Source organism: Podarcis erhardii, assembly GCF_964252035.2.
Source record: "Podarcis erhardii genome assembly, chromosome: 14".
In the NCBI taxonomy this organism is placed as follows: domain Eukaryota; kingdom Metazoa; phylum Chordata; class Lepidosauria; order Squamata; family Lacertidae; genus Podarcis; species Podarcis erhardii.
The window spans coordinates 2,978,545-3,001,333 of NC_138503.1; the positions used below are offsets into that span (position 1 = coordinate 2,978,545).

General features: G+C 44.8%; 1 protein-coding gene across 10 annotated transcripts in view; it reads left to right on the forward strand.

The window, feature by feature from the left end:
- TJP1 (tight junction protein 1) overlaps window positions 1–22,789 on the forward strand; it is a 326,291-nt gene that overhangs the window by 296,678 nt on the left and 6,824 nt on the right. For 8 of the 10 annotated variants that reach the window (XM_081838649.1, XM_081838646.1, XM_081838648.1 and 5 more), the window contains 11 exons: window positions 625–707; window positions 2,030–2,240; window positions 2,930–3,030; window positions 7,126–7,482; window positions 9,251–9,502; window positions 10,936–11,808; window positions 13,648–13,745; window positions 15,903–16,130; window positions 18,757–18,926; window positions 20,031–20,508; window positions 21,945–22,162. In XM_081838649.1, coding sequence (XP_081694775.1) covers window positions 625–707; window positions 2,030–2,240; window positions 2,930–3,030; window positions 7,126–7,482; window positions 9,251–9,502; window positions 10,936–11,808; window positions 13,648–13,745; window positions 15,903–16,130; window positions 18,757–18,926; window positions 20,031–20,508; window positions 21,945–22,162 — 3,069 coding nt within the window. The remainder of the gene's footprint in view (window positions 1–624; window positions 708–2,029; window positions 2,241–2,929; window positions 3,031–7,125; window positions 7,483–9,250; window positions 9,503–10,935; window positions 11,809–13,647; window positions 13,746–15,902; window positions 16,131–18,756; window positions 18,927–20,030; window positions 20,509–21,944; window positions 22,163–22,789) is intronic. The other 2 variants (XM_081838645.1, XM_081838652.1) reach the window with 1 other exon arrangement.

A 22,789-nucleotide genomic window follows, 5' to 3' on the forward strand; every position in this document is an offset into this window, starting at 1 on the left:
CAGTTAAAGCCGGCGGTGTGGTGGGGGCTCCGTGAAACTGCTCAGCTGAGCAGAGTGTGGTTGCGGCTCCCTGCAGTGAGCAGGTAAAAGAGCCCCGGTGCTGCACCCGTTCATGGGTTCCCTCCCCCAGTTGAGCAGCCCAAAGCAGCCCCAGTACTCCTGCTGAGCAGCAAGAGCACCAGGACTGTCTCAGCTGGGGGGGGGGGGCATTCCCTCCTCCCAGCTGAGCGGCACAAACAAGCTGTATTGTCCCAGTCCATGAGCCTCAGTGAAACTGCCTCAGCTCTTGAGGTGAGAGCTGGGGCAGTTTTACCCAGTGTCCCGCGGGCAGAGACCACTGAATCTTGTTTTTTCAACATTGTGGTATATGGCCAAACCATGATGTTTGGCTGGCAATACACCCTGATGTTGAAAAGCTGATATTGCCCAGCCCTACGCTCAGCACCCCAGAATGCATAAGCAATACTGTTCTGCCCTTACCATGAAAGAAGTGACTTTGGAAAATGATGTTTGAAAGCTTTTAGAAGATATTCAAAGAAGAAATTTCATAATCTTGTTACAGGCAGTAAAAATGTTACATGTAACTGACCCACAGCTGTTGATTAACTGTTTTCTCTTTAACAGAAAGTGAACCAAGGGATGCTGGTACAGACCAGCGTAGTTCGGGCATTATTCGTCTGCACACAATCAAACAGATAATTGACAGAGTAAGTGAGTAAATGCTCATTTGTATGTTTCTTGTTGGGTCAACAGGTATTGTAGTGCCTTTCATGCAGGAACACAGAAGATGATAAAACCATTTTAAGGAACACATTAGCCACAAATTACTGAAAGTATGGGAAATGCAAGACATGGCATGGCAAGGTGTAATTTAGACATTGCTGCTGCAGTGTGAAAGCTGTGTTTCTGTGGTTTCACCCATGATGATGCTAGGATGAAATGCCACACACAACCATGTGGTGGGGATTGTTGTACAGATCCTTGCCAAGTGCCCATCTCCCCAGATCCTGGCAAGAATTGCGTGGCCAGGTCCTGTGCAATTGTCCTGCCCCCTTCCCCAGCCTAGTGCCCTCCCGGTGTGTTGGACCACAGTTCCCATCAGCCTCCTCTTTCCACACCCTGCACCTCCCAGTTTGCTACAGCAACCCCTGGCTGAGCCTCTGGATTTGGCGCCTCAGCTTCCTGCTTGCTTGCTTGCTTGCTTGCTTCCTTCCTTCCTTTTTGGTGTTCTCTGACCTTCATATGAGGTTCAAATGTAGTTCTTTGTAAATTTCAAAGAAAAATGCCAGTGGTATCCTTCCAGGTTCAGCAAATGGTCTACTTCCAAAGTGCTTTTTACTCATGTGTGCTTGCATGTTCATTGACTAGCTAATCCTCTCTGCAGAAAGAACTAAACTGCCACTTGTGCTAAATGTTAAAGAAAACCCCTCTTCTGTCCACTTGCTAAATATGCAGGATAGGCGTGGTATAGATTTTTGAGGACCTACAACACTAAATCCTTGACCTGCTTAATAAATTATGCTTCAGATAGAATTGAATTTCACACAGCAATCTGGAAAAAGTAACCCGCATCTTAGTGTTTGTCTTAGAGAACTCTAAATTTTAAATATCTATAATGATGGTTAGGCTCAAACATGAAGATGGACTCAAAGCTTAAAATCATTCTGCTGTTTTATTGTTCTGTTCAACCTTTCTCAACAATCCTTACATTTTCAGACCTCCCATATCTGCCTTTGTATTCTCTGTTGACTGCAGAATTAATCTTCAAGGTGTCCAGCTTCACTCTTCCCCCTGCCTCCCCTTTCCTGGTAATTGACTCTTCTACCTGCCTCTGGCTTTTCTGCTCTTGAATACAGCTGCAGATGTGAAAATAGTTTAAAATAATTGATTTTTGTGGAATCAGTTAGATTAAAGGTGGCAAGTTTGAAACCTAATGATGCACACTTTTAGGAGGCTTTAGAGAACAGGTCAAGAGCCCTTGTTTTCCTGGGTTGTCTGACGGCTTTGTTCAATCTTTTCTGTTTCTCAGGACAAGCACGCCTTATTAGATGTCACTCCAAATGCAGTGGACCGCCTGAATTACGCACAGTGGTATCCCATTGTGGTGTTCTTGAACCCTGATTCAAAGCAGGGCGTAAAAACTATGAGGATGAGGCTCTGCCCAGAATCCCGGAAAAGTGCCAGAAAGTTATATGAGAGGGCCCACAAGCTACGGAAAAACAACCACCACCTCTTCACAGGTGAGGGCACCAGGACAGAGAAAAAGGCTGAGGAGGGAATGGGGAATGAAACAATGCATTGTTTTTCTTTCACTATGTGCTTACAACAAAATTTAATAGGGGATTGGACAAATTCATGGAGGATAGTGGTTACTAGCCATGATGGCTGTATTCTGTCCCGACAGCCGGAGGCTGTAATGCTTCTGTATACAGTGGTACCTCGGGTTACAAACGCTTCGGGTTACATGTTTTCAGGTTGCAGACCACGGGAAACCCGGAAGTACCGGAAAGGGTTACTTCCAGGTTTCGCCGCATGCGCAGAAGCACTAAATCGCATCACACGCGTGCGCAGACGCAGCGCTGCAGGTTACGAACACAGCGGGTTGCGGACGTGCCTCCGTCACGGATTACATCCGCAACCCGAAGTTCCACTGTTCAAGTTGTTGGGAGCCACAGGAGAGGGAAGTGCTCTTGTCTTCAGGTTCTGCGTGCCAATGGCCTGTCTAGTCCAGCACCATCATCTTACAGTGGCCAACTAGATGCCCATAGGAAGCCTGCAAGCTGGACTTGAGCACAAAAGCACTCTGCCCACCTGCAGTTCCCAGCAGCTGGTATTCAAAGACATTACTGCCCCAGACACAGTGCCATTTTCCATAGTTTTGGCGTTGTTTTGACAAAACCTCATTCAAACTCTGTATTCTTATTTTTAGCTACTATTAACTTGAATTCAATGAACGATGGCTGGTATGGAGCTCTTAAGGAAGCAATTCAGCAGCAGCAGAATCAGCTGGTGTGGGTTTCAGAAGGAAAGGTATGGAATCTATTTTTGGTTTTGTTTTCTAAGCTGTTGCAGTGTAGTGGTGACATTTAAATGGACCTGTCTGCCTTTTCATTTGGGGTTGATAATTTTGAATAAGTTATGGGAAGGTTTGTATTGGAATAATATGGGCAGTATCTTATTCTCAGTTACGTCTTTGGCATGGATTCATCAATTTCTTCTAGTGAGGCATCTCAAAGCAATTTATAGTATAATAAAACATGTATTAAAGCAATTGCAGATACAGAAGCAATCTAAATACAAAAAGCTTCATATAAAACAATTTTTAAAGCCCAACAATAATTACATGCATAAAATCAGTTTCAAATCCAGTGCATATACAAACCTGAATAACATTATCCACTTAGAAGGCTTATTGAAAGAGGAAATTATTCAAGCCTGTTGGTGCCTCTCTTGTGTGTGGATGGCGCCATTTTGGCTACCTAAGGACTGGCACGTCCTCTGAACCTTAGAAAAAGAAGCAAATGATGTTTGCAGATTCCTACAATTCAGCTTTTGCAAGTGGTTGAATTGTGCCTTCTCAGAGAGGCAAGAGTAGATAATTGAGGGGCAAGGGATAGCCTCTGTGAAGGGGACCCCTGGGAGAGTGCAGGGTGTGTCGTGCTGATCTCCATTGATCCCCTTGCAGCTCCTTGCTCTGTACAAACCCTTTTTCTACCCCAAATGTTTGTCCTAGTATGGCATAGCATCCACTGCAGCATAGAACCCCTAAACTGCCTACATGCTTATCCAGTGACTTCCTAGTGCTGACAGGCATTTCACTAGTTTCTGTGTGTTATGTAAGGCTTCTTTTCTTTTCTTTTCTTTTCTTTTCTTTTCTTTTCTTTTCTTTTCTTTTCTTTTCTTTTTTTGGGTGACTGTTAATATATATTGAACTGACATTTTCAGGGCAGCAATTCATTGCAATTCAAAGATCTGTCATGAGAAGTAATAGCTAATTTGCAATCCAATTGCTTCGAGTATAGCTGGGGTGATTTGTCATTCCAGTATTGGTTTACTTTTAATTTCATTCCCTGTGTTAGGACTACTTTGGGGGTTTTGAGTTCAGACAGTGTGTTGACCCTGCAAAATAAGGGACACAAACAAAGTAAACTTTTTTTTATATATAAATATTTATTAAGGTTTTTAAATATAAATGCACACATAATAAACAATCTTACTTCTTTTACAACAATTTCAACACTTCTTTGGACTCCCTCACGTCTCCCGCTCCCATTTACATCGTTAAAAATTTTTTCCAAACAAATTATCAACTTGTTTACAATCTCATGTCCACTCATTCAAATATAATCTAGCACTTCTTCCAAAAAATTTTTATATTTTCTTTAGTCTCACTTATCATCAAATTTAAATCTAGTTTAGTGGTGGCCAATTTTTTATAATCTAGCATCCTTCTTAACATTCAACCAAATTACAATGTTTTTGTAGATACATCTTAAATTTCTCCCAATCTTCCTCCATCTTCTCTTCTCCCAGATCACGGATTCTGCCGGTCATCTCGGCCAGTTGCATATAGTCCATCAGCTGCATCTGCCACTCTTCCAGTGTGGGTAGATCTTGAGTTTTCCAGTTTTTTGCAATGAGAATCCTTGCTGCCGTTGTTGCATACATAAAAAATGTTCGATCCTTCTTTAACACCTTCTGGCCGACAATACCCAGAAGGAAGGCCTCTGGTTTCTTTGTGAAGGTATACTTAAATACCTTTTTCAGCTCATTATATATCATTTCCCAGAAGGCCTTCACCTTAGGGCATGTCCACCAGAGGTGAAAGAATGTTCCTTCATTTTCTCTGCATTTCCAACATTTATTATCAGACGAATGGTATATTTTGGCAAGTTTAACTGGGGTCATGTACCATCTATATATCATTTTCATTACATTTTCCTTCAGAGCATTACATGCGGTGAAGTTCAGCCCAGTGGTCCACAACCTTTCCCAGTCCTCAAACATAATGTTATGCCCAATGTCCTGTGCCCATTTTATCATAGCCGATTTAACCATTTCGTCTTGTGTATTCCATTTTAGCAGCAAGTTATACATTCTAGATAGTACCTTGGTCTTTGGTTCTAACAATTCTGTTTCTAACTTCGATTTCTCCACCTGGAACCCTAACTTTTTGTCATTTTTAAAAACTTCTTTAATCTGAGCATAATGTAACCAGTCTCGCACCTTATCCTTCATTTTCTCCAAACTCTGCAATTTCCAATTGTCTCCATCTTTTTCTAATATTTCCCAATATTTTGGCCATTTGGCCTCCATATTGGGTCTTTTTCGGGCCTTAGCCTCCAGAGGTGAAAGCCACCTTGGAGTTTTATTTTCCAATAAGTCTTTATATTTTGTCCAGACATTAAACACTGCTTTCCTGACAATATGGTTCTTAAAGGCCTTATTGATCTTAACTTTGTCATACCATAAGTATGCATGCCAACCAAAAGCATTGTTAAAACCTTCCAGGTCCAGTACGTCAGTGTCTTCGAGAAGTAGCCAATCTTTTAGCCAGCAGAAAGCTGCGGCTTCATAGTACAACTTTAAGTCTGGCAGGGCAAAGCCCCCTCTTTCTTTCGCATCTGTTAATATCTTAAACTTAATTCTGGGCTTTTTGCCCTGCCAGACAAATTTAGATATATCTTTCTGCCACTTCCGGAAGCACTCCGTTTTATCCACAATCTGTAATGTTTGAAACAAAAACAACATTTTTGGCAATACATTCATCTTAATAGCAGCAATTCGGCCTACCAAAGAAAGCTTCAATTTTGTCCAACTATCCAAGTCTCTCTTAATTTCAGACCAACATTTTTCATAGTTGTCCTTGAATAGACTCAGGTTTTTTGCTGTTATGTTTACCCCTAGGTACTTTACCTTTTTAACCATAGTTAATTCTGTTTCTCTCTGAAACCATTCTGACTCTATATCTGTCAAATTTTTTCCCAGCACCTTGGTTTTCTGTTTGTTTAATTTAAATCCCGCCACCCGACCAAAGTCCTGAATCAATTGTAATACTCTTTTCGTACTAGATTCTGGCTCCTGCAGGGTCAAAACTAGGTCATCTGCAAACAAACAAAGTAAACTTGAGCAACATGTAATCCTTAACATTCTAAGTTTTTTTGAACTCTGAGCTTTACAAGGAAAGGTGCTGAGAACTAGCATTGAGAACCAGCCTTGTTGTGCCCAGGGTGATGGATGACGCTTGCATCTTTTGTTGTTCAGAGCAAAGAAAAGGAAGAAAAGAGAAGAATAAGCTTTAATTAGATTACGCATGCTTAAGTCTTGCCCAGAACAATGGCTCATTAATTACAACTGGCCAGGATCCCATCCCCGGCACATAACACCTTGAGCAGGAGAGGTGAGGTGGAGGGTGGGACACAGGAAACCCAAGATGAGACTTAAGAGTTGGTGACTGTAACCACTAGTCTGGCAGCAGGCAGCAAGGACAGCGAATGTGGGTTCTCGGTTGCTTTCCATGGCGGCAGCTGATACTTGGCAACTGGCTGAGGGGATTCTAGGAATCTGGGTTATGGGAAACTTATCTCCTTGCTCTGCCTTCACTGCACCAGTGCACAGGATGGAGGAGGAGGTGTCAGGTGTCATTAGCCCCTTCCCCCCGTTACCTTTCCTTATCTGTGGCCCAAATCCTGTCAGCTGATATTTTAGATCATGGAAATACCTTCATAAAAAAACAAACCATAAGGCTATACATCCTGGTAGGATCATAGGGACTACCTTGTGCTAAGGTCAAGCCACTCCTCCTCCTTGCTCAGCATTGTCATCACTGATTGACAGCGGCAGCTCTCCAGGGATTCAGGCAGGTTTTCCCCAGCCCTTCTTGGAGGCACCATGGATCGAGCCCAAGGCCTTTTGCATGTGAAGCCTGCGCACTGTACCGCTGAGCTGAGGTCCCTCCTAGTGGTCTGTAACCTTTGAAATCTCTTTCTCTAAGATTCAGGTGCAGGCGAGTTAATCTTCATTCTGCACAGAAAGACATGGTGTTAGAATTTAGAACAGCAACTCTTCCTCCCCTCCCCCCCCCCCCGGCCATGTAAACACCCAACCCTCATGTGTTTGACACAGGCAGATGGTGCTACTAGCGACGACCTTGACCTCCACGACGATCGCCTGTCCTACCTGTCGGCTCCAGGCAGCGAGTACTCCATGTACAGCACAGACAGCAGACACACCTCTGACTACGAGGACACAGACACAGAAGGCGGGGCCTACACGGACCAGGAGCTGGACGAGACACTCAACGACGATGTCGGGACTCCTCCTGAATCAGCCATTACGCGGTCCTCTGAACCCGTAAGAGAAGATACATCAGGGGTGCATCATGATAGTCAGGCATACGTTCCTTATGCTGCCGCTCAAGCTCAACCACAACCAAACCACCGGATGGAGTCTCCTGGGTTTAAAACAAGTGCTGCTCAACCGGTAAGGAAGAAATACTTGCCTGCAGGTTTTAAGCAATAAGATTACATACAAAGCCCAGCAATTTTCTCCCTTGGATGCGTAAAATGTGGCCCCAGTTGGTCTTCATAGCTTTTTGGTTTTTACTGTACCTTAGCCACTTACTTCTCCTTCTCAGTCCGTTTGTTTGTTTGTTTGTGTGCATTGAGTGTTTAGGAGCATTGCCTTCTAAATGGTGCATTGAATAGCTATCATTTCGTTTTGCAAGCCCTGTGGGTCTCTACCATTTGAACACTGGATTCACATAGTTGGCATTTCCGTTGTTGGGGGGGGGGGCCACATGCTCTTCAGTTGCCTTTTTAAAAAGAAATAAATAAAAGGATCAGCACTTTTAAAGAACATGACTCCCATGCTGGCTTCATGGTACAAGAAAGTCTGGCAACTAGTATTAGCAGAGACGCTAACCCCAAAAATAAAAATAGCAAAGGAAATGAAAATGATACACGTTTTCAGTAACTGGTACTGCAGGGAAACATTATAGAATTATTTGGCTGGTATGACTGTATAGTGCACACAATTTCACCACAGGATGGGAAGTATGATATTGCAAGATTCATGTCTCTGAGAGTGGGTTCCTGTTGTTTCAGGTTGGTTGGTTGGTTGGTTGGTTTATTGGAGAATAATTTTAAAAAGAAAAGATAAAGAATAGTAATAAAATGATCAGCACTTTTAGAAGAACATGAGATTGTTTCCCACCTCTCCCCATCAAAAAGGAAATTATTTGGAAAAAGATGGAAATTCAGTTTAAAAATAACCATGGTGCCTGTTCAAGAGTTGGGTATGAGCAATCTAAAAATGAATCCACTTTAGCCTTATATGAATTCCAAATGAATTTTATCTCTCAGCTAGAGGCCTCTAGAATGAGTCAAAGGAGTAGACAACATGGCGCCCTCCCAGTGTGGTCGGACTCCAGAGAGGTGGTGGGACGCAGATGCCATGCACTTGCAGGTGGAGGCCACTGAAGTGGCTCAATTAAGGAATAAGAAATGGGCCCTTTGGACATGGTTGGACTGAACCTCCCATCAGGTCCAGTCAGCTTGGCAAGTGCTGGGGACTGATAGGAGTTGTGGAACTACAGATCTGGTTGTAGCACAAATTCCTCAGCCTTGACTTGAACAGTGATGAGAGTAACAAGGAACAGCAGCTTCTTCTCCTTGTCTTGCTTTCCCCTTCTGGGGTGTGGCATGGATTGGGTCCAGAGGAAGTAAGCAAATGTAACAATGGCAAGTGGGACAGTGGTTCCCATTGTGATGATGGCAACAAGGAGATGAGCACACTTGGAGAGAGGTGCCACTGATAACATCTTACCCAAGGACCCCTAAAATTTTGAGCCAATGCTGTCATCTTTTGTCAATCTGCTGTTAATTTTACAAGATGCCCTGTTTTTCTCTCTGGCTAGCTAAATAGGATGTGGGTTATATAAACTTTGGTATAGTCGTGTACTCCAAAGAGGAGGTTTAGCTTTATGGAAGCAGCTGTCCCCAAAATGTTTTTCCAGATGTAGTTGGATTACACCCAGCACATCCCCTAGCCATTGACCATGCTGGCTTGGGCTGATGGGAGCTGGAGGTCAGCAACATTGAGGACCCTAAGGTCGTACTGAAGAACAGTTCAGTCCTGGTGTACAACTTGATTTTTTGCAATTAAATATGTTGGGTGGTTGTGGCTAGTATGATTTTTGAATGGAAAATATGTCCACTTTACCAAAAACTATATTTTAAAAACTTCACAGAAAGCAGAAGCCTCACCTGCAGCCCCCTACCTTTCCCCGTCGCCAGAAACAAACCCTTCAGCCTCATCAACTTCTGCTGTTAACCCCAGTATAAGTCTCACTAATGTCAGGCTGGAGGAGCCTGGCATGGCTTCTTACAACTCTTACCAACCCCAAGCTGGCCCCCTCAGAACCCCGGGCACTGAGGCACCTCACATAATGCTCAGAGAACAAGAGCCGCCGTCCTTATCGCCGCATAGAGAGCCAACAAAGGTACCTCCTGCCTGTGCTGTCATGCTGCACGGATTCACTCTGCACATGATCATTCTTGCTTTGCCCCCACCCCCACCCTTACTAAAGGTGCCCCTTTGTGATTTCCCTCCCACTGAGCGTTTGTGCAGCCTGAAAAAGAGCTTCTCTGCTGCTTCTTTTTAATAAAAATCTAACTCTTGGTTTTGCTTTGTTGCATGAGTTCAAGTTGCCTTTCTCATTTCTGCTGGAAAATGAATGCATAAATCAGAAGATGTCGCAAGCCCACTTCATTCCAAAGCTTACTTTTACTTCATTTGTGTGTGGCTTAAACCTTCTCTTGTTTATTGCATTAGTTTCAGAGAAACATGATTCTGTCTTCCAAATCTACCTGTGTTTTGTTCTTTATGGCCTTCCTGTATACTAAATGGAAACTGTTCGGTTTTTTGCATTTTTATTGGCTGGATGTGTCAGGATAAGCCAAAGATCCTCAAACAGTTCCCAAAATGAGTAATTCAAGAATAAAGTCTCATCATAAGTGTGGACCCTGAGATGGGAATGGTGAACTGTGGCACCCAGATGTTAGGCAGGAAGTTGAACCAAGGCCCAAAGTCAAATGAATTGAAACAAAAAGTTGGGGGAAGCTTTGCAGACACCAGCAGCATTAATGAGTGCATTAAATTGGGGTGCTGGTGCCAAGGTTTGGGCTGGATAGCATTTGGACTCCTGACCCCGTCCAGACTGAGAGGGTAGGAGAACCATTATCCCTCCAGGGGCAGCATCCCGGGGGGGGGGGGGCAGAGCCAGAGGTAAAAGTGGGCAGGGCAACAGATGACACTTTCGAGCCACACCTGAATGTCAAGTTTACACCTGTCCACCTCCGTCCAGGCAAGCCAGAGGCCTTCTCACAGTCAAAGGCTACATTGCAGCCAGGCAAAAGGGCACAGGGCAGGGATGGCGAGGTGTGTGACCTGGGCAGACTCCCAAGGGCCAGATAGAGCAACTTGGAGGACCACCTTCAGCCCCGAGGCTGAGGTTCCCCACCCCTGGGCTAGATTAATCAAATAGTCTTTGGGCAGCTAAGCTAATGCTGCTGATTAAATCAGGCAACTCCCTTTTGCTTATTTTTGCGAATACTTAGGCAGATTTTTACATGTACTTACCAAAGCCAAAACTTGCAAGCGGCTTCTTAAAATTCAATTCCTTCTCTGTATGGAAAAAGTGAAGGGGAATTGCCTCTTCCAATGTTGCAGCCCAGATGTTTGCTGCGTCTAAAAATGAAGTGTGCTTTTTTTTTTTTTTACTTAATCCATTAATTAAAGCTCGTGCAGTTAATCAGTTATGATTAGGGTACTAGTTAAAATGGGTAAGCTGTGGTTGTAGGTTTCCTTCGACTTGTTAGTTCTTCATGGTCTCAGTTGCTCGTGCACCTGAAGCAAACCACTCTCTTTCTACAGATGTACAGGAAGGACCCATTCAGCAATGAGGAAGCCCCTAGGCCGAACTATGTCTTGAAGCAGCCAGCCCAGAGGCAGGAGAAGGACTCCAATCTGACCTATGACCCTCAGGCCCAGTACACAGAGAAGCAAGCTAGCAGAGATTACGAGTCACTGGCCTACAGGTATGACTCCTCAAACTACGTGGACCAGTTTTCCCGTGGCTACGACCCTCGTCTTCATTACGAGGAGCGTGTCCCTCCCTATGATGACCATTGGACCTATTACGATGAGAACCAGCCCTATCAGCCCCGGCCACCTTACAGCAACCAACCTCCCAGAGAGTTTGATCCCCGGCAGAACATAGAAGAGAGCACAGAACACAGCTGCTACTTTCCAGCACAACCTCGCTTTGAAGAGCCGCCTCCCCTGGCTTACGACAGCAGGCCCCGCTATGAGCACGCAGCCAAAAACTTCAACGCCACTCAGCTGAGGTATGAAGAGCAACCCACTGCTGCGTATGAGGTTCACGGAAGATACAAAACAGAGACTCAAGCCTTCCCCCCAGCAGTGCCCAGATCCCCTGAGCCCAAGCATTACTTTGAGCCCCAGCCCAGAGGCTTTGAGCAAGGCCCCCCGCAAGGGTTCAGCGCAAAAGTGGGACAGTACGAGCCTCCTCACAGCACTGCAGGTCCACACCCTCCCCTCCCATTGCAAAGTAAATCAGAAGTTCTGCCTGCCAACAGTAAACCACTGCCTACCGAACCAGCTGAGGAAGAAGATGACCCAGCCATGAAGCCGCAATCAGTGCTGACAAGGGTTAAAATGTTTGAAAACAAAAGATCGTCATCACTGGAAAAAATTAAGGACTCCAATGATGTTCCAGTAGTCAAGGTAAATGCTCAGTGGGCTTGTTTTAGCAACTGTTGTCAATCGTCTGTGGTCCTTGCACAAGACTTAGTTGGCATGAGCTGAATCTTTAACGGAGATGGGGCACTTACCTCATGGATGAAGGATTCCTCCTTCTCCAGATCTGTCAATTTCACAGTCTTGGGGCCTTCTGGGACCTGGTATTACTCTTTTCCTGGGACACTGAATGATTGTTGTCCACAGTTAGGACATTGTGGGGTTACTTTAATAGACTGCACACTCACTTTGAAGCATTTTAGCCACACCTAACCTTTAGGAACTGATGGATACCAGGAAATGAATGGATTTTGCTGCCATGATGCTTTTACCAAGTGAGAATGGTCCATCATTCTAGCCTATCACTTGTCTATTGTGGGTGGCGTTGACTGTCTAGGTTCTCAGACAGAAGTCTTTGCTGTCACCTGCTACCTGATGCTTTTAGCAGGAGTATAGGCTGGCATCAGCAGCTGGTGTGGTTGGGAATCTGCTGAGGGCCCACAACCCAGCAAGGGGCCCACTGGCAATTCCACCTGCTGGCACACATTCCTTTCGTGCTGGACCAGCAGCTGTGTATCGGAAGCTGCCTTCTTAGGTGTGTTCACGGTAGATCATCAGCGATAGTTTTCTGTGATAAACAAACAAGGCCACTGTGATCTAGAAATGGGATCAATAATCTGTTTTCAGCTTTAATGACTTTTTTTAACCTATTTGAAGAATGTCAACACTGTGCTGCTACCACAAAAGTTCCCAGAGCAATAACTTTGGCCTAATTTACATAATTCTTGTGAGAATTACAGAAGTCTAATGTGTGGCAGTGATGACAAAGGCAATTTCCATGCTGGAGATCATGAGGAAAGGAACTGAAAATAAAACTGTCAGTAGCATAATGTCAAGTAGCAAGTAAAATATGACAGCATAGAAGTTTGTAAAATTGTGGATGGCATGGAGAAAGTGGACAGATTCCCCCCCCCCCCCATAACATTAGAACTCGTCCACAGATGTTGGAAGATTCAGGACTGATAAAGGAAAACACTTTTTCATAGAGCGCATAGTTAAACTATGGAACTTGCTCCCACAGTAGGCAGTGATAGTGACAACTAGAGGATTAGAGAAATTCATGGAGCAGAGGGCTATCAGAAGCTGCTAGCCGTGATGCCTATGCCCTGCGGCCACAGCTGGAGGCAGCAGTGCTTCTGAATGCCGGTTGTTGGAAGCGGCAGGAGCCCGCGGGGAGGGCTTTCGCACTCAGGTCCTGTCTGCAGGTTCCCCACAGGCACCTGGCTGGCCATTGTGAGAACAGGATGCTGGACCAGGTGGGCCTCCATTGGCCTGATTGGCCCATTCTTACATTCTTCAGTGCTAAAATCATTCCCCCTGAATCCAGAATTTGCATTTTAAAGCAAACTGACCCAGCTATCAGTTTCCAGGCTTCTATGCGAATCAGAACACAGTTAAGAATCAGACTGCACACATCTCTGAATTAAAAAATGAGGAAATGCATGAAAATGTGTGTTTTCTGAGAAAAGTACAAAATGTGTACAATTTAAATGTGTGTGTGTGTGTGTGTGTGTGTGTGTGTGTGTGTTTGAAAAATTGCCACAGAATGCAGGAACAGACTCAAGTGTATGAAACAAGCATGGAATGGAAATGGACTGAACTAAGCATTAGTACCTTAAAATGGTTAAACTTTAGCTGTGTCAAGCTCCTTTTTATATGAATCTATCCTGAGGATGCCTTTTGTATATGATAGTACTAGAGTGTTAGCATTTTATCTTTTTTTTTTCAGTTGTTCTAATTTGGTCTTTATGTGTGTGTGCTTTTCAGCAACCTCCAGAGCTTGCACCTAAACCTAATATCGCCCCAATGAGTGGTCCAAAACCAGTCTCTCAAAATCAATATGAGCATGACAAGCCAGCTTACAGGTAAGCACAGAGATGCAGCTTTAAAGTGAAGGGCTGTTCTCACAAGCCCACAAATGGCTTAGAAGCCTTTCTGGGCACTGAGTGGTGTAGAAAATGATATAAAATAAATTAATAAATGGTGTGTGTGTCATCTAAAAAAGAAGAAAATATGCTGTGGGATTCTGCACAAGACCATGCCTATTCTGGGTTTTCTGAGCTCCCCCTCAGGTCAGAGGGTGGGGCTTGGGGCTGCTCCTGGTCTCTCTCCCCTTGGACCTCAGAGCTCCAGTCCATCATAAGGGAGGGTTGGGGACTGCCCAGCCCTGCAAACCAGCTAGCTGTTCCTGGAGTCTTCTTTCTTCTCCAGCTGCTACATAACTTCAATCTTCTGCTGTCCTGTAAATCATTCCATCTCTCTCTCTCTCTCTCTCTCTCTCTCTCTCTCTCTCTCTCTCTCTCTCCCCCTCCCTCCCTCCCTCCCTCCCTCCCCCCCCCCAGTCTCTCTCTCACACACTACATCCTCTAGCGTTTTCTAGTGCTTATAAAGTGGAAGCAGACCTTCCCTGCTTGCACCCACCCACCCCTGTTTTCCTTCCCCATCTCCTCCAGTCCACCTGGGCATTGCCAGGGAGCCAAACTGCATCATTGTCTCTCCTGGGCTCAGTGCAAATGCCCCTCCCCTCTTTAGAGCCATTGTGCCACCTCTCATGAAGATGTGTGCAGATTTAATCAGTCTGTTCATTGGCTTAAGTACACTTCAACTGAGGCTTCTTCAATTAGGTGACGGCCCAATTTTTAACTTTGTATAGAATCCACATCTGTTAGTAGCAGCTCAGTTTACACCAGTGTTTCCCAAACCCTTTCAGGCCACTGTCACCTTGGTGCCACGAGCTCATGCCCAGTGCAACCCCCCCCCCCATAAAAAGTATCGTTCAGAATAGTGGTTTGCATAAACCACTTGGATGGCATCCTTCTGTCTTGGGAGACCATGGTGGAGTGCATCTTCAGGTAGGAAGTCAAGCCATTGGAGAGTTACAGCGCCTGCTGTGGCTGGATGGAGAGACTGATCTGGGAGAGACATATTTACTGCAGGTGGGGTAGATGAAGGCGTCCGCTTGTGCTGAGCACTGTCAAGAACTGTACACGTGGGAAAACTTGGTTGCTGACCCAGCAGTTGACAGTGCCCAAACTGCCTGCCTTGGAAGAGTTGGATGTCCCTCCCTGCCATGACGAGCTTAAGAACACCATCAGCTCCAAGCTGTGTGGCAAATCCCCAGGACAGGATGGAATCTCAACAGAAGCTCTGAAAATTGGCCTCGATTCCTCCCTCATGACACACCTCCATGGCCTCCTCTTGCAGTGTTGGGAAGCAGGAGCCATGCCACAAGGCATGCACGACTCCGGCATTCTGACCTTCTACAAGAGCAAAGATGACCGCCATGACTTTAACTACTACTGTGGAATTTCCCTGTTGAGTACTGTAGGAAAAGCCTTCACCCGTGTCATTCTCAGCAGATTACAGTCACTCACTGACCAGGCTTATTTTTAGAGCTCCAGGGTCAACAATCGACATCATTCGACTTCATAGACCTGACAAAGGCCTTTGACCTCATCAGCTGTAAAGAACTCTTCACACTGCTCCACAAGATGATTGTGTCCTTTCACAAGAACCTGAGTGGCACCTTCCACCGTCCACAGTTCATCCTCAAATGCCTTCTCTATAAAAAGCAGCGTGAAACAGGGCTGTGGTCTTCTTGCCCAAACTCTCTTTTCAGCATTATTCCCCCTGTTGCTCTCCTGTGCCTTGATCCACTAAGGATATAACAACACAATAAAATTCAAAACAGTAATTGCACATTTGTTCAAAATCCAATTAAAAACTATTTAGCTTAATTAATTCAACGACATGAATGAACTTTAACCAGTGATACCAGCTTCTCAAAGTCTGAATATGATTTACACCTCCCAGTGCCCCCACCATTGCCTCTTGCCACCCCTTAGATAATCCCACTGCCTGCTTGGGGAATCACTGTTCTAGAACCTTGTTCATTTTTAATGAGTGACAAAAATTTCTTAAGCATTTACTTTTTAAAATATTTCTTAAGCATTTACTTTTTCTTAAGCATTTACTTTTTAAAAATTTCTTAAGCATTTACTTTTTAAAATATTTCTGTTTAGGGCACCAGAACCACAAAGACCTCAAGCAAAGCCCCCTGAGGACATCGTTCGGGCAAACCACTACGACCCTGAGGAGGACGAGGAGTACTACCGCAAGCAGCTCTCCTATTTCGACCGTCGGAGTTACGAAAACAAGCCTGCTGCACAGGTCCCTGCTGGCCACCTGGCTGAGCCTGCTAAACCAGGCCATCTCCATAATCAGCTGAATTACACAAACTACCCTGCAAAGTAAGCCTCCCCTCTTTTGCACTTCTGTTATCATTTCAAAGGTTCCCCCTCTGATATCTGCAGATTCTAATAGAAATACTGTATAGCTTTGTTAACCCATCAGAGAGGAGGGTTTCCAGGGGACGGGGAGTTGCTCTCTTGGCAGGGCTGGGGGGGGGGCAAATGTGGGGTATAGACATATATAAATATGCTTATATGGGCATTTCTTTTCAAGTGAACACTGTGTACTGGTGTGTGTGTGTGCACACTATTAAAAATAAACCACAGAGCTAAGTCAGAAGCCAAAATGACAAGGCAGCAATTTTTTGCTTTTCAAACGAGGTTCTTTCAGAAATGGAAGACGGCAACATGAAGTGGGCCAAGTCTTTCCATCTATCATGCAAAAATGGGCCAGGTTCATTGCATCCTGAAGCATGGGTTCACCCCTTTCTTGGGGGTTCTAGGTTCAAATAAAGACTGGATCTAAATCATCAGTTAGCATTTGCATAAGGCTTTAGAGTGTTGGTGAAAGCGACTTTGCAGTTTTAACCTGGAGTCCAGGTTGCACTTTGCTTGTATGCCTTCCACCTGCCCTCACCCCCCCCCCCCATCTCACTGCTGCTTGCTTCCTTATTCACCTTCCATGCTTCACTTTTTCTGTCATGGCGCCATCTGCTGCACTGGGAGCAGAACCACAAGCAATATCGTGCTCATTGTGCACAGTACTGCAGACAAGCTCAAAGCCACTATGGTGGTAAAGGGGGATGGTTGTGGGTCGCGGGGACGGGGACACAGCTGCCATTCCCCACTCCTGCTGGCTTTGAAGAGTTGCCCATCTTCCCCGGCTTCATTTCCTGCTACATTTCCAGCTATTTCACTGACTGGAGAGCTACAAGTACAATGGCATATGGTGATAGAATACATGGTGCCACTGCAGGACGCAGGTGGGGGGAGGCCAGCCTTTAAATGTTCCACCATATTAAAAGCATGCCTTGTTAACTAGAGATAACCATGTACTTGATCCTCTTCTTGTAGAAAGAAAGCTTCAGGAGAAGAGATTGCATCCCTCTAATGTTGGTCTGCTTGTAGCTGGGATAGAGCAGAGGAATGACCAAGAGAGCCACTTTGCTGATTCCTGAACCCAGGAAGTTCTGTAGGGGAGGAAGAGGTCTTTCAGATATTTGAGGCCTGAGTCATTTAGGGCTTTAAACACTAATGCAAGCGTCTTGATTTGGGCCCAGAAATGAACTCTAAACCAGTGCAGCTGTTTTAAAATGGGTTATATGAGCTCTAAATGGAACCCCTGCATTTTGGGCCAACTAAAGTTTCTGAGTTGTCTTCCGAGGCTGCGTTGCAATGGAAGACATTGCAATAATTCAGTCTGGAAGTTATTGGGAACTGAGTACAGTGGGCGGGTCTTCTCTGCAATGGCAATGATGCTTCTAGATGATGCCTCATGCACTTGTCAGCTGTAGCAAGAGGTGCAACAGAATATCATTGAATTGTACAGTTGGAAGGGATCCCAAGGGTCATCTAGTCCACCCTCCTGCAATGCAGGATTCTCAACTAAAGCATCCAGTGAAGGAGAGTGCACCACCTCCCAAGGATTAGGGTTCCACCATCAAACTGCTTTTACTGTCAGAAAGTTCTTCCTATGCTTAGTTGGAATCTCCTTTCTTGAAACTTGAAACCCAGAAACTTTCTTGTAACTTGTGGTTCCCTGAACTGGACACAGGACTCCAGGTGTGGTCTGACCAGGGCAGAATAGAGTGGTTCCATTACTTCCCTTGATCTGGACACTAGGCTTCTATGGATGCAGCCTAGAGTAGCATTAGCTTTTTTGGATGCTGCATCACAATGTTGACTCATGTTTAGTTTGTGGTCCACAAGTTTATACAGACTTTGAACAACTGTGGGCCCAGGACAGAGCCCTGCAGCACTCCACTTGTCATTTCCCCCCCAAGATGACGAGGAACTTCTTTGGGTTCGGTCCGCCAACTAGCTGCAAATCCACCTAACAATTACCTCATTCAACCTGCAAGAATATTATGGAGGACTTTGTCAAACGTCTTACTGAAATCAAAATACACTGTCCACAACATTCCCCTGATCATCCAAGCTTCCATAAGAAAAAGAGAGATTCATCTGACATGACCTATTTTTCATCTTACATGACTTGTGTTGCTTCTCTCTGTCGCCTTTGGAGGAAAGAGCAAATCTTTTCTTCTGTCATCACTTAGACATTCAGCAGACCTGTATCTGAACAGATGGACAAAGAAGAGAAGAGTAACCTCTTCCTAGTGGTTTTATCTCTATCTTGGAAGAACAGAAGGAATTCAGGATTATGGTCGACTGATTGCTTTGCTTTAAGGCAGCAATGGGGAGCCTGTGGTCCTCCAGATGTTGCTGGACTAGAACGCCCGCCCACCCAATTTCACAATTGGCTGTGCTAACTGGGGTTGATAGGAATTGTAGTCCAGCATCACGTGGAGGGACACAAGGTCAGCACCCCAGCCTTCCCATAGAAATTCACCCAGAAAAACTGTTCTCAAAAGTCTCTGTAAGGAATAGCCACAAACATCATTTGGAAGGCAAAGCAGCAACAGAGAACCCTGTAGCTGACTTATTTCTCTTTTCATCCCAACAGGGGGAAGCCAGTAGACGTGGAGCCTCTGGACAGGGCTGTTGGCGAAAAGCGCTATGAGCCAGTTCCTCAAGTGACAGCCCCTCCCCCTGCACCCCCCGGGCAGTACACCCAGCCGCAGCCTGTGAATAACCCCATTGTGTCTCTGCAGCCCAAGTCCACACTTGCGGAAGGTAGGAGAGGAGCCTCAAGGCTTGATTTATTGAAATGTTTGGGGAAACTTAGTTTACGAAGGGAACAATAATTCAGGTCATACGACTGCTACTAAACAGCCGTAGTTTAAGAAAACCCCAACAAACAAAGCACAACTAGGAAAAGCACCACTAGTGTGTTCTGAGTCGACAGGGGTGGGGTGGGGGGCTCTCTGGTAAAATATGATGTGGCCATGTGTGATTTAAACTGGCTACATGGCCTTTGAGATTTAGCTGGCTACGAATGGCCTTATTCTGATTTGATCTGAGTTTCCTATTCTCACGGCTGGTTTTATGGGGTGACATCCAGCGGTGGCTGCTCTTCAGAAGAACAGATCTGCTAGGGCAACAGCATGTCTTCTGCAGCTCCCCACGTATCCTCCAGATCAACTGTAGACAACCAAGGGATCCTGCCCCAAGCAGATTTGGAGTGGGTGTCCATTGCAAGATGGTGGATGTTGCCAGTGCATTTCTTTTGGGGAGGGGTTGCATTACTGTATGGAAGTTGTGTTAATGAATCTTTTACTGACTGCTAGACACTTAAAAAAGAAAATGTTTAATAGTTTCCCTTTTCAAATATATAAGACTAAACAAAGGCTGAATAAATGCACAGCACTCCAAACTTGTGGATAGTAAGAAGAATTCCTCTCATAAGTATTTTAAATTCTTTCCCTGGGCAATGAAAACTATGCCGACTGACATAATGCCTCTTGTGGAATAATTCTACAATTTTTACTACTCATGGTTTATTTGGGGCAGTCAGTGATTTGGGGCGGGGGTTGCTGTCAGGCATAGGTGAAGAACTGAAGCCTTGCTCCTGACTACTAGACATCTGCAGTCAACCATGCTTCTAACTTCAGAGAACTGAGCAGGAACTATTCATATGCTTTTGAGTGCATAAGGACTAAAGACCTCTTTTTAGATGAAAGCTGAGATTCTTAAATGAATTGCTACCACCCAGTAACAGCTGCTTTTTCTTCTTTGTACACTCACAGAATGCAGCCGTGTCTGTGAAATAATTTGCAAACCTAAAAATGTTACCTTGGCATGCCATGTATTTAGTTCTTTTAACATGTTTTGTTGCAGTCAACTCTGTGTCAGACTTTCAGAATTCCACCCTGTCCAAGCCCGAGCCGCCTCCGCCTCAGAACAAGCCAGCTGCTTTCCGGTCTGCCAGCCGAGAAGACACTGTGCAGTCCACTTACTACCCTCAGAAAAGTTTCCCTGACAAAGGCCCAGTGAATGGGACAGAGCAGATCCCAAAGACGGTCACCCCTGCTTATAATCGCTTCACAACAAAACCTTACACAAGTGCTGCCCGGCCGTTTGAACGCAAGTTTGAAAGCCCAAAGTTTAACCATAACCTCCTGCCAGACGAGAATCTGCATAAGCTGGAGTTGCCATCCAAATCTCAAAATTCTCCCCAGCCAGTTTTAAAAGCACACAGCTCAGCTCAACCCCAGTCCGAGTTTGACAACACAATGGAGACGTTCTCTGTCCAGGCCGACAAACTCAAATATCAACCAAATAACATCAACGCTGTGCCTAAAGCCATTCCCGTCAGGTAAGTCATAGTATTCTCCATGGGACTGTGTTTGCTTTGCAAAAGGGTTTGCCTCAATGCCTCCACTTAAAACAGTGAAGCTTGGGTAAATTTGACAGCTGAGAGAATCGCTGCACTTTGCCAGTTGTAAATTAAGCTTTCCTAAAACTTCACAACCCTTGGGGAGGGAGTATGGCCCCTTTGTAGACCACACACATTGAGTCCTCTTTAATCCAGTTTACCTGTGAGATCTCCTTACACAATATGTTTGGGTGGCCCTCTGTCAGGGAAGCTTCAGCTGAGACTCCTGCGTTGCAAGGGGCGGGACGAGATGATTCCTGGCGTCCCTTCCATCTCTACAGTTCTATTCGACCTGCAGAACTGTCACTGCTGCAGTTGCCACATAATACTTGTTTCACATTTCTAGAAGTCAATCTTGGAGTGTGGCAGCACCCACACTGCGGAACTCCCTGCCTGCTGACCTCAGGCGGACAACTGCATTGTATTCTTTCTGGCACCTGCTGAAACCATTTTTCTCTAGGCAAGCCTGCCCAGATATGTAGGATGCTGACATGTGTTTCAATCTCTTTTTAGCTTATGGTTGATTTCATTTTTTAATCTTTTAAGCAGCTGGGTTTTGATTATCTTATTGTTTCATTCTTTTTGAAAACTGCTTTGAGGTGTTCCCCCCCCTTACAATCAAGTGGTATATACATTTTATTAAACAAACATATAAATAAATAAGACACACCCACACCCAGCATCTGTATTTGAAATCTTTTCAAGTAGTAGACCTGCAAAAGATCCACTACTTGAGATCCTGGAGGAAGTAGCTAGATGACATACATACCATTTTTTGCAGTGCGGCATGATTTAATTTTATTTAAAAAGAAAGAATCCTATGGCCATATGGGCCCTCCTGTTTATTCAAGGTGTGGATTGTCTGAAAGTACATTTAGGCAGACATAGGCTATTTATATTTTCTTGGATTACTAGTGATTGGCAAGCAAGGGAAACAAGGATGTTAACTCTTCCTTCTTTCATTTGGCAAGTTTCTATGAGAACTCCTTAGCCTACTTACATGGAAAACTATAGAATCATAGAATCATAGAGTTGGAAGAGACCACAAGGGCCATCGAGTCCAACCCCCTGCCAAGCAGGAAACACCATCAGAGCACTCCTGACATATGGTTGTCAAGCCTCTGCTTAAAGACCTCCAAATTGCAATTCTTTTGTCTTCTCCAGCTGGATTTAATGTTACATATTATTTTAGTGCTTTTTGTTTTTGCATGCAAATTCTGCCCTTCTCCCCCCCCCATTATAGTTTACAAATTTAAATAATAATAATAATCGTGCTCAAAAGAAGCACGATTGTTTCCTCTAGCCCTGAAGTTACAAATGCAATATCACCTCTCTCCTTCGTGACAGCAGAAATAATTCTCTACGTCTGATTTTAGTCCTTCTGCTTTGGAAGATGACGATGAAGAGGATGGACACACTGTAGTAGCCACAGCAAGAGGAGTTTTTAACAGCAATGGTGGCGTGCTCAGCTCCATAGAGACTGGCGTTAGCATTATTATACCACAAGGAGCCATTCCAGAGGGGATAGAGCAAGAGATCTATTTCAAGGTCTGCCGAGATAACAGTATCCTCCCTCCTTTAGACAAAGAGAAAGGTGAGCGCCTTCATAATATTCACATTGTCTTCAGTGCCTTTTTCAGTTCCACATTACCCATGCAAAAAAAGATTCTGCCAATCTGTTGATTTTTTAAGAGGAGGAAGGGAAAATGGAAAGTAGTTCTTTCTCAGGATCCAGGACGACAGCTGGAAACCCCATGGGAAGACACACACACCCCCTTCCGCTTTCTCTGGTGGTGGGAGTGAGGACTCAGAAAGGAACATTTCGGAGTGGAGACAGGGCTTTGCCCTTTCCTTTTTTGCTAGTAGTGAAGATCGTCTCAGAAAACTCAGAAAATGTCAAACAACTTGACTTCCAACTTAGCAGGCAAAATAACTAACTTGGAAGATGATGGGCTTCATTTGGGGTTTTTGCACAGAGGTTTCCTGGGGGTGCTTTAGCTGTGATTCCTGCACTGCAGGGGGCTGGGCGAGGGACCCTTGGCACTCCTTTCCAACTCTATGATGCTAGCAGAAGAGTGAAGGGAAGGTCAAGGGAGGGGGAATCACAAGCGTCCGATTTTAAACAAATTGGTTCAAACTTCCTAAACTAACAGGCAGATCAGAGTGCGACCATTTTTCATTTTTCATACTTCTCTGACTTTGGTGATATAGGTATGGATTC